General features: G+C 49.7%; 1 protein-coding gene across 1 annotated transcript in view; it reads left to right on the plus strand.

Moving 5' to 3' along the window:
- The window catches only part of LOC101647659 (butyrophilin-like protein 1), a 37,818-nt gene that overhangs the window by 17,773 nt on the left and 7,967 nt on the right, over nt 1-12,078 (plus strand). The window contains exons 3-6 of the mRNA XM_045292266.1: nt 1,668-1,744; nt 5,013-5,107; nt 7,827-8,174; nt 11,725-12,006. Of these exons, the coding sequence (XP_045148201.1) occupies nt 1,668-1,744; nt 5,013-5,107; nt 7,827-8,174; nt 11,725-12,006 (802 nt within the window). The remainder of the gene's footprint in view (nt 1-1,667; nt 1,745-5,012; nt 5,108-7,826; nt 8,175-11,724; nt 12,007-12,078) is intronic.

The following is a 12,078-nucleotide window of genomic DNA, read 5'->3' on the forward strand; positions in this document are numbered from 1 at the left end:
AATGATGAGGGCAATGAATGCGCAAATGTGCTTTACACAATTGATGTGTGTATGGATTGTGATAAGAGTTGTATGAGCCCATGAAAAGATAAGCATTTTATGTCTCTAAGAAAGTAAAGTAAAATATTAACCGTGTTTGCATTCAGATGCCTTATATTTTCAGCAAGGCGTGTCCTTCATGCTGGGGGAGCGTAGTTCTTGTCAGAGAAGCTGGGAACCCAATCCAGATGAGCCCGGGCAGAGCACTGGCGTGTACTTACTGAGTTCCTCCCTGGCCGCGCTCCAATGTGCTTCGGAGAATGCACCCTGGGCTCTGTTCTCCTCCTCCAGTGTTGGAGCTCAGTGGGCTTGGACAGGGTGGAAGATAAGCTTACTGGCACTATCAGAAAGGGCATTCCAGAGTCCGAATTCCTCGGGAGCTCCTCTTTCTTGTGGATTTATGTGGAGCTGGAAGCTGGGCTAAGCCTGAGGGCTGGGCCTGGCGTGTGGGGCAATTTTGTCACTTTAGCTGGTTGCTCCTCTGGGAACTTTCTGGATGAAATGCTCCCTCCCACAGGACACAATTTATATTTTACTTCGTCTTTTTTTTTTTTTTTTTTCCTCATAATGCTTAGTGTGTGGAGTGTCAATGCATATATGATACGTTATTGATCCCACCTCAACATTTATGCATTTAAACGAAAAATTTCCAGAAATTTTGCGTGGATTGACACTGATCAGGGGTCTACGTCCCATGTGTCTTGAGACTATGTGAATCCAGGCTTTCATTCAGCTGTGGGAATGAAATAAAACAAAATCATTTGTGTAGGCCAGTGCCTGGAACTTAGTAGATAGTCCAAATTTGTTTTATTGAAACAAATTCACATCTATTCCTTTTTGTCTAGTATGTCTTGAGAAATCTTCCTGTTGTCAAGGACTGGTGGCCTTGGGGGTATGTGAGGGGTGGGGCATTTTCATGTATGGATGGAGGCTCCGATGGCTACTGCCTTCTTAGTTACTTTTGGGTTAGAATGGATTTTCCATATATTCCCACAATTAAATGGGTATTGGCAGAAATTGACTTGTAGGGTACAATGTGGAATCTCTTAAGGTTTGAGCTGAAGATCTGAGTTTGTGCAGAGTTATAGTATCGCCCGATTGTATTGTGGGTAGAAATCAAGCATTCCCAGGCTTAGTCAAATAAGACAAAGGAAATGATCGTTAAGGTTGACTGTGGGGGGTGGGGGCCGGGGGGGCACGGAGCTGATACCGAGGGCTCAATAGAAAGTAACTGTCTAGAACAGAATGATGGCAACCTATGTACAAATATGCCCGATACAGTTGATGTATGGATTGTAAGAAGCATTGTAAGAGCTCTCAATAAAATGATTAAAAAAACACAGTGAAACTTAACATGAACTGAGAGAACTGTTGCTGGGTGTGTAGTTGTTAAACTCAGAGAGATTTTGTTTCATCGTTAAAAAATATTGGTAATAATGAGTACCGGCTAAGAGAAGTCAGACGAGGGAGACATTGAAGTCATGTCACGCAGACTCAGCAGACAGAAGGAGCAATCACACTCTGGTCTCCAGCTCTGAGAGGCTGTAATTAGTCAGTGGGGCATATGGATCTGGGTTAGGGAGACAAACGCAGGAGATGAAATGGTGTTTCTGCTTTGCTCCTTCAAGGGCCTCAGGTTTCCGTCGGTGTTAATGAACTTCATCTTTCCGAATGGAACCAACACGTCGTCTGAATTTGAACAACAGTAAGTGATCAATTTACTGTTGGAGAAACTTCTGCAATAAGCTCTTCCATTTGTTGAGTGTCGACTGCATGCTGGGCATTCAGACAGAGTTCTTCCTTCACCAATTTCATAAACCACCAAAGAAGACAGTTACCATACAGACACACACTGTCAGTGCTGTGGTGGAGGACAGGCTGCTACTAGGGACTTGACCATGAAGGTCTACGAGGTTCCATGCAGACAGGAAGATCAGCAAATGTCCCTATGGGGAAGGTCACTTTAGGTGAGAGCTGAAGGTTAAAGAGTTGTTGGGTGGAGCGGAGCAGGCAGAAGCATCCAGTGACTTGTGAGAAGGTCCTGAGGCAGCAAAAGCTCGTGGGGTTTGAGGAACTCACATGAGATCAGCAAAGTAGCAACTGAGTCATGGGAAACGAAGTCAGAGAGGAAGATGGGGGCCCACGTGCCATGGAAAAACCCATGGAAAGTAATTATTTTATGAATTATTGGTAGGAGACTTCCCTGAAACTGCTGATGTGTGTAGTGTTAATTCCTTAGCTGCTAGATTATGCCGAGGTGTTTGATAACCTGTAGGCCAGAAGAAGAAATGCAGCCACATCATGGGACGGTCAAAGACGGGGGCTGTGCTGCATTTCCCAACTGGCATGGAAACATTTCACGGTAGCAGCCTGCAGAGACATAAAGCAAAACACAACCCCCTCTTCCAAACCCAGCTACTTGCAAGGGATGGCGACCCATTGCAATCCCTTGTGATATAGTTACAGTTTATTCTGCTGACCTGGCCGATAAACACATGTGGGGTTAATCGAAGGGCGGAGAGATAAATGGCTTGGTGAGTCTCACCTTTCTAGCTCTTGCTTTGTGATGTTCAGATCAGGGTGCAGCTACCTTAGCTAGTTCCCTGCTTCAACCGGCAAGGTTCTCTTCCTGCAAGACATCCCCGAGGAGAAGCCATATGGACCTATCCCGATGCAGCCTTGGGTGCTGGAGCACCCGTGTGGAGACCCCTGCCAGCACTGAGATGCTTCAACGCTCACTGATTCAACTTTCCTCCTGAAGTTGGCATCATAGTGTGTGTTTTGTGAGATGGAGGAGGACTTTGTGGATTGGTGTCAGACATATGGGTTAATGTTGGACTGGTGGGCTTGGGCAGCACTGGATTGGGATGTTTTCTTGATGTGCACTTACCCTGTATATAAAACTCTCTCTTATACACGAGTTTCTGTGGATTTGTTTCTCTAAAGTACCCAGATTATTACACCTTGTGTTGCAGGGTAGAATTGCTTTCCAGAGAGTTTTTAAAGGCTTTGACCTTTTGGAAGTAGAGGGCTCATCTTGTTTTCCAAAAAGTCTCTGGGTGGGTCTGATGTACTAACCTTTCTATCAATAGCTGAGCATTTAACTGCTTTTGCTACCCACACTCATGACCTGTGCATAGAAGTGCGTATAAGTCTTGGCGATGCCCACACAGACTTCCCAAAGCTAGAATCAAGTTGGCACATACAAAACCAAAAGCACTCACTGCCATTGAGTTGAGTCTGGTTCACAGTAATTATATATATATATGGTTTTCGAGAATGCAAACCTTTCTGGGAGCCGACGCCTCATTTTTGTCCTGAGGAGCGGCTGGTAGGTCTACCAGTCCAATATCTAACCCACAGCGCCACCACGTACCAGGTGTGACTGGTTCCTGAGCCCCCCTCTCAGTGTGGCTCCTCTTGCCTCTGCTCTGATCACGTTGCTTCCACCCTAATAACCCAGAGCAATATCCAGAGGGCATAGGGCACCGTCTCCCAGGGCTGCTGTGGGAGCTTTCGCTTTCAGATGGTGGAAGGGCTGGAGAAGGGGGTGACTTCCCTCTGGGAGCACTCTGTGGGGGCCCCATTTCAGGGGTCTCTGCACACATTTCCCTAACCTGGGCTGAGCCTGCTCTCTTGGCTCTGCTGGCAGTCAACGGCCTCTCAGACATGGGGGGCCCTGGGCACGTAGGGTCGGACTCAGAATCAAGGGCTGGGGCTTCCTCAGGAGTCAAGTGCAGGTGCAAACACTGAGGGAGGGTTTGGTGTCGGCTGAACTCCTTGCACACGGACCTTCTCAAGGTCCTGTCGCCGTCTTTCAAGCTGGAACGAGGAGCATCAGGTGAGGGGGCTGTGCGGTTTCCTGTGTACCAGGGGTAGGAGCAAGGGAGTGGCTGCTTGTGAGGTGTGTGGGGTCTGGACCACACAGTCCGCCTCTAAGAAGACTGTGGTCACCAGGGTATCTTGCTTTGCTATTCATTGGTGTGAAGGATGTTGATGGAGCACTTGCTAGGACTAGGCTTGGTTTTCGTGCCTGGTGTTCAGTTAGCAAATCCAAACCCATGGAGCTCTCATTACCCCCAGCGCAGTATCGCGGCAGGTGGTGTTACTCTCCGCCTTTTGCAGATGAGGAAAGCAACCCGGAGAAGGACAGTGGCTTGCTTACGGAGGTCGGTCACTAGAGAGTGACTGAGCCTTGGGGAGAGCCCAGAATCGGCCTGTGAGTCTCTGCTTTCCTGATCATACGCTGCCCCTCTCCCCGCACAGACGCTAAGTGGGGTGAGGCATTTTTCCTGACCTGGGCTAATGTTTTCTCTCTCTCCTCTCCTGTTCTGTTTCCAGTCAGGGTTCCCTACCTCTCAGCCAGAAGTCTTGCCGCAAAGCCAGAGCAGAGAGGATTAATGATTAATGGGGGATGGATGGGTCACCCTCTGGAAGCAGGGAGCGCAGGGCTTGAAACGCGGGTGAACCGTACAAAGACATCCGGCAGAGCAGAGTGTCTGTGATGGAACCATGCCCCTCATCGGATGCCTCTGACGCTTCTCAGTGACTTCCTGGGGACAGCGGGGGAGGACAGGACAAGGGGCAGCAGGAGGCCTCATGTCCACATGGCCTGTGGCCTGTGTCAGGGTCCTCTGACCTGTGGTGAGGCCAGGGCGGTGGGGGTCTTGGAGACGGCTGGACGGTCTCCCCCAGCATCACAGGGGCTGAGGAAGGAAGTTCTGATGTCTGGGCAGAGGGGCTGCATGTTAACGGGGTGGGAACGGAAGGAGTGGTTTCTTCCTAACGGTTGGCTGACACCACAGCGTCTCCCAAGAATGACTGGAAGCGTCTAGGCTGAGCCCTTTCTCTGCATCAGGATTTGTGGGACCCGCCACACCATTAGAATGATGTGTCAGCGAGTGAAGGTGAACGCTGGGTGGGCTGCCTTCTGTCTGTTGGTCCCCTCTGACTCCTGTCCTGTCACCTCCCAGCTCGGAGGAAATGGAGGGCGCCCTTGGCTGCTCTGCGCTCTGCAGCTTCGCTTCCCTGATGCTCCTCTTCCAGCTGCCCACGTGGGGGGCCGCAGGTGAGTGCTCCCCCTCACTCCTCTGTCTGTGTTTCCTTGGCGTGGGTGGGAGCCACAGGTGAACTGCTCATTCTTTCCATCCAGAGGGGTGGAGCCTCTGGGACCCCATCCTACAACAATTATGATTGCTCCGCTATTACTTATTAAAAATAAAGATAACTACAATATAACGCAAGGATAAAACCTTCTGACAATTGCCCCATGATGCCTTCTTTAATGTTTGTTAGAGCCAAATAGATATTGTTTGAAAATACTGTCTTTAAAAAAAAAATTCCCTTACTGATGTCCTAGGAAAACATGTATTCAAGTGATCCCCCAAATGTTCCTGTGGATCTAGGATGTGTTGGGTGTGACTCTGGGAACAGACAGACAGAGACGCTCTGTCTTCAAAGAGCTCACACTCGGTCCTGCAGGAGGCGGTGAACACGAACCGTCACAAATCAAGAACGGCCATACTTTGTTAGAGGAGAGGAGTGCTGTGGACAATGCAGTAGAGCCGGGACGCGCAGGGTGGGGCGAGCGGAGATGAGAGGCGCCCTGTAGGCAGGCAGCAGTGCTCGATGTGCTGATCAAGAAAAAGAGATGGGGACTTGGGGTGTGGGCAGGGTGAGGAGAGTGTGAGGGTCTCTGGGGAAAGACCTATTTTGTTTTTGTTTTTTTTGTTTTCAGGAAGGGGCAGTTAGTACGAAGCTGGCAATGTCCCTGGTAGGTCCAAAGAATATCAAGGAGTGACTATGAGTTGGGGCAAGAGAGTGAGGGAAGGGAAACAGGAGTTGAAGTTAGAGTTTTAGTGAGCTCCCCTCATGCGGCTGAGGAGAGTAGGGCTCTGACATGACCTGGGTCATCCATGAAAAGGATTCCTCTGGTCACCAGGTAGGAAATAGACAGTCGGGTGGAGTGAAGGATGGACAGGGACACCAGTCTGCCGTGGGCCTCCAGGTGGGAGATGATGGTTGTTAGGCCAGGACAGAGCAGTAGAGGAGATGCTACTTGGGAGCCTAGAGTTATTTTCTCTTCAGAGGAGCCGTGTGGTAACCTGACAGTTGTAGCCTGTCCACCTCAGCAGGAGGAGGTGACTCAGGGAGTGCACCTTCTTCTTCTTCTTTTAAAAAAAATCATTTTATTGGAGCTCATACAATGCATCACAATACATAGATCAATTATGTAAAGCACATCTATACATCTGTTGCCCTCATCATTCCCAAAATTTGCTTTCCTCTTGGGTTCCCAGAATCAGCTCATTTTCCTTTTTTCCCTCCCCCTCCCCCGTGAACACTTAGTAATTTATAAATTATTATTATATCTTATATTACACTGCCCAGCGTCTCCTTTCACCCACCCCTCAGCTGCCCGTCCCCCAGAGAGGAGGTTATATGTAGATTCCTGTGGTCAATTCCTCCTTTCAACGCCCCCCTTCCCTCCTGGTATCTCCACTGTCACCCCTGGTCCTGAGGGGTTCATCTGTCCTAGATTCCCTGTGTTTCCAATTCCCATCTGTACCGCTGTGCATCCTCTGGTCTAACCAGGTCTGCAAGACAAAATTGGGGTCCTGGTAGTTGGGGGGAGGAAGCATATAAGAACTAGAGGAAGGTTGTGGGTTTCATTATTGCTATACTGAACCCTAAGTGACTCATCTCCTCCCCACTACCCCTCTGCAAGGTATGTCCAGTTGTCTAGAGATGGGCATTGGGTCCCCATCACACACCACCCTCATTGACGAGGATTGATTCCCACCGCCACTCCCCCTCTTTGGTGTCTGAAGCCTGGTCCCTTCGGCCCTTCATGAGCACACGTTTCACCTTCTTCTTTAAGAGCCTCCCATGGAAGCAGAGGCTCTTGGGAGTCATGGGAGTGAGGGCAGACTTTAAACAGGAATAACATTTGACTCAGAGTGCTAAGTGCACAAAGTTCAGAGAGAAAGATAAGGGAAGGAATAATGGAAGATAGGTGTTGGGGGGCGGGGAATTGTTGGGGGTGGTTGAATGATCAGAGTTCAGACCCAGATCAGCTTTCAGGGCCATTTTCGGGCTGTGCTTCTCAAAGCGTGCTTCCTCAATCAGCACATTTGTAATCCCTGAACTCTTTATTGTCCTTGCTATTAAGCCATAGAGACTTCATGAGCAAGGAAACAGACGTTGCTTTGCCTGCATGGAAGGCTGGAGTAGGATTCTACTATTGAGGCAGTCACCACCTGGTGAACGCCTTAGAAGTGCACATTTGGGGTCTCCTGGATGCTGACTGAATCAGAAATGGTGGGGGTGCACCCCAAATATCTATTTCACCCCCCCCTGGCTGATTCTTCAGAAGCCCTGGTGGTACAGTGCTTAAAGCACAGTGCTGCTACCTGAAACATCACTAGTCCAAACCCACCGGCAGCCCTGTGGGAGAAAGATGTGGCGGCTTGCTTCTGTACAGAGTTGCAAGCGGGGAATCGTATGGGGGCAGCTCTACGCCATCGCAGGATACTTTAGGGTCAGAGTCAACCAGATGGCGAGGGAGGTGGAAAGGCTGAGACCAGGATCACAGCACCCAAAGGAGGCCTTTGGCCCCATTTCTAGGCCACGATGTTGGGGAGAACATTTCAGCCCATTCAGATCCTCCCAGAGTATTTCTTCCGCGGTCAGGAATCATCTGCGATTTTCACCTCGCAGGGTGGATTCTCCGTCCCCCTGGAGCCTGCATTTCTCCTGAGTTCTCATTCCCATGTCTGTGTCCACAGAGGAGTTCCTGGTGATTGGCCCCAAGGACCCCATCGTGGCGGTGCTGGGTGGGGAGATGACGCTGCCCTGCTTTCTGCTCCCGGCCATCAATGCAGACAACATGGAGCTGCGGTGGTTCCGTTCCAAGTTCCAAGACGCAGTGTTTGTCTATGAGAACCGGCAGGAGCGGAGGGAAGAGCTGATGCCGGAGTACGCAGGGCGGACCGCGCTGATGAGGGACTTCCTCACCCAGGGGCAGGCTGCTGTGCGCATCCACCAGGTCCGGGTTTCTGATGACGGGCAGTACACCTGCTTCTTCAAGAAGGGAGACTTCTATGAAGAGGCCACTCTGGAGGTGAAGGTGGCAGGTTCGTGACTTGGTCCATCTATTCCAGACCCCTGGAGGTTGGGAGCGAGGGCAATGGAAGGGGCGAGTGAATGCAGCTCCTCATTGTATAGATGCAGAAAAGGAGATGCTTTCGTTCATTAATTCAACAAATAATTTAGATCCCCTCCTCTGGTGCAAAGGAGCTCTGGTAGCACGCACATGGAGCTGTCAGCCACAGGTCAGAGTTTGAACCCCTTAGAGAGTTAACCCCTCACAAACCCCAAGGACCAGTTCTTCTCTGTTCTGTAGGGTCCCTGGGACTAGGAATCGACTGGAAGGCTGTGGGTTTGCACTTGGTGGTTGTTATGGTTTACTCCGGCGCAGAATCGGGCAGTGTCCCTTCTGTTGAACATAGGGTCGCTATGAGCCAGAACCGATGCTGTGGTTCCCAACAACAAATCTGTGCTCACCAATCAATTTATTCCATACAAATAACATAGAGACCCTACTCGGAGCCAACGGAGTCCTGGTGACACTATAAGGTAAGCGTTGGTCCATACACACCAGTCATTCCGAGGTAGAAACAAGAGTCGACCTGCTACCCCAAACATTGACAAAGGCTCCGAAACCCACATCAGGGCTGCTATGAGTTGGCATCGACTACATGGCATTGGTTCTACCCACTCCACCCCCGGCCCCCCGTTATTCTGTGCCAGACCCTAGACCACTAGGTGCTAGGATACATTAGTGAACCAAATATTGATTCCTGTTCTGTAGAGTTCATATTCTAATGGCACACAGAGAAAAATAACAATGGGTAAATAGATCATAGATGATGCCAGAAGGTGACTCGTTCTAAGGCTAAAAGGGAAACTACACTATGGGAAGGGGATTGGGGTGCGAGAGTGGGACCTGAGGAATGGGGACTGAGCTGGACCTTATCGCGAATGTGCGTTCTGATCAAACGCTGAAGAAAGTAGGGGTTTAGCTGTATGCATATCTGGGGGATGAGGCTCCCAAGCGAAAGGCAGATGCAGTACGAACTCCCTCAGTAGGAGCATGGCTGGTGAGTTCCGGGGTCACAAGGAGTGGGAGTGAATGCGGGACTGGATGTCCAATACTGGACAAAGAAAGGTTTCTGGTTTAGGCGACAGTGAAAGGACAGTGTTGATTCCTCTTGCCTGGGGTGACCAAAACTTCCCTAGACAATAGATGCTCTAGCTAGCAATGAGGATCCTCAATTGGTTCCAAAGAGCCACCAGGACTGACAGATGAACTTGCAAAGCCACGGGGTGCACAAAGCATTGTCTGGTTAATTACAGTTAGTCAGGTAGCCCCTTGGGGTAAAATATGTGGGTCCTGAGGAGACAGTTGGTGGCGCTTGAGGGTGAGGTGACAGGAGGGGTTGGGAAGAAGGCAGGTGCCACATCAGAGAAGGCTCTGGGTGCTATGTCACCAAGTGTGCATGCAGAACCGAAGACACAGGCACAGAGCAGGGCTGGGAATGCTCACTGGGGCCTTGGACCAGGTGGATGGCAGGGAGGATGACTGGAAGCACGGAGCTTAGTCATGAGGGGGAGAGGATGGCTGTCTGACCTCGGGCAGTGGCAGTGGAGTGAGAGAGGAAGGACCAGATATCAGAGAGTTCTCAAAAGTAGAAGCATCTGAGTGAGCAGATGAAGACATGAGTTTGAATCGAGAAGCAATTGCAGAGGCTCTCAGGGTTTTGCTATAGGCATTTGCTGTTCGATGGTAGGAATATTGATGCATATGTAACAATTACCAATCATTTAAATAATAGTATATAACCATCAGTTATGAAATCTCAGTGAAATCTATCAACAAATATCTACATTGAATATTTATAGATTTCTGATCTGGGCTGAGTTTAGCTAAACTGGGCTCATTCACACATTTTGGTCAGATGAACAGGACACCAAGTCGTCTTTGGTTAGGATAGGAGTCAAGTGGTTGAATTTGGGTGGCTCAGCTGGCAAGGCTCAGATGACAAGGCAATGTCCCATGAGTTCCATCCTCCAGCCACCTAGCCTGAACAGGTTCCCTTCATAGGAGCCAGAGTTGCTTCACTGACAACGTTTTGGAAATATAGTTCCATATTTGATTCCATGCGGTGGATATTTACACAGAGAAGCAGGAGGATATTTACAAAAAGAAGCCAGGGACACTTGGCGACATGAGGTGAGTAGAGATCCAAGGACAATTTTCAGAATCTTCTCCTGCTTTGAAGGTCTAAGGAGAAGAAGAGAAGTCCAGGGCAGAGACTTGGCAGAGTGATCCGAGAGGTGGCAACCCAACAAAAGGAAAGGGTGACCACGCCAAGAAGGAACTAGTTTCGAGATAGGCTCCAAGGGTTGTGTGCTGAAAGGAGACCAAGGAGGAACGGCAGGGTGACTGCTAGGCTGTCAACCAGTAGATTCTGGTGAACTCTTCAAGACTAGATACAACGGAACCCTAGGAGACGCCAGCCTGTTGGAGATAGAGAAGTGTGAGAGGTGAGAACATAGAGGTATTGATGGGTTTTAAAACTTGCTGTTCTAAGGAGATGGAGAAAGAGACTAAATATTTGAACAGAAGTAGGCTGAGAGGACTCGGGAGAAAGACAAGGTTTCCTACTCCCGTAAAGAGTTATGGTCTCAGAAACCCACAGGGACAGTTCTGCCCATCCTGTAGGGTCACTATGAGTGGGTTATCAACTCAATGGTGGCGAGTGAGTGAGTGGAGAGGAAGAGATTAACAACACGGGTGGGGGAAGGAGGAGTGAGGTGAAAGAAAAGAGAGGAGAGGAAAGGAAATGAAGGGAGGTGAATAATTGATGTGACCAAATCTTAGGAGAGATGGTGGCCTGGGGGTTCCAGTGTGCAAGGTAACAATTATCCTCTAGTGAGGGTGATGTCCACTCGCTCTGTGACAGGAAGCTGAGTGCAAGATTAGTTTGAATGCAGAAGAACTAGTGGGTGTTTAAAGCAAAATAAATGAACAAAATCCACAGTTCTCTTAATTTCAGTTGTTCTTTACTTTGTAGAGTGAGCCCAACACATTTTATGGCCTACTTTAACATATACCCTGGAAAAAATTTTTTTTTGTTCATAATGCCATCTTATTTCTTCTGGCCTGGTTCGGAGTTTCCTCTTTTGAATTATGTTTCTGGGTCAGAAAAAGGCTTAGAGTTTTTTTCTTCCTTTTGATCTGTCCTTTAGTTTTTAACCCTACCTGCTTGGAAAGAGTAGTCCCCAGCCTCCCACTGCCTTTGGCCTGATTCTGAATTATAGGACAGAATAGAGCCACATTTTCTAGGCCGTAAATCTTTATGGTGTTTGTATTGCTTATTCATCACTTAGAAGCCCAATGCTTAACACACCATACCACCAAAGCTCCTTTGTACCTAGGCTCAGGGCTCCCCTCAAAGTCCATACACCTCTTTCACGGTTCCCCTTGGGGTCTCAGCCTTGCTCCAGTAGGGATGGCCCATGATCCAAGAGGACTGGCTCCTTAGGTGTCACATGCCAGAGTCCAAGTCCTGCGCTTGGAACAAGGTGGCCACCTGGGGCTCCACAGCTTCCCTTCCGCAGGTGTGGGCTCCGCCCCTCAGGTGCGCATCAACGGGCCAGAGGAAGGTGGGGTCCGCGTGGTGTGCACGGCCTCCGGGTGGTTTCCGAAGCCCCAGGTGCAGTGGAGAGACCTCAGTGGAGGGAAGTTCCTGGCTTTCTCTGAGACCCACGTCCAAGAAGCTGACGGGCTGTTCCGCGTGGAGGCCTCGCTGGTGCTGAGAGACAGCTCTGTGCAGAACGTGACCTGCTCCCTCCGCAACCCCGTCTTAGACCAGGAGAAGGTGAAGGCCATTTTCATCCCAGGTCAGCGCTGTTCCTGTTCTGGGCTGGGGGAAAGGGGTCCTTGACTGTGCTGGGCTGTGCTGGCCGGAGTGC

This window comes from Echinops telfairi, unplaced genomic scaffold (genome assembly GCF_000313985.2).
Source record: "Echinops telfairi isolate 266 unplaced genomic scaffold, ASM31398v2 ScPeMD7_655;HRSCAF=1070, whole genome shotgun sequence".
NCBI lineage: Eukaryota > Metazoa > Chordata > Mammalia > Afrosoricida > Tenrecidae > Echinops > Echinops telfairi.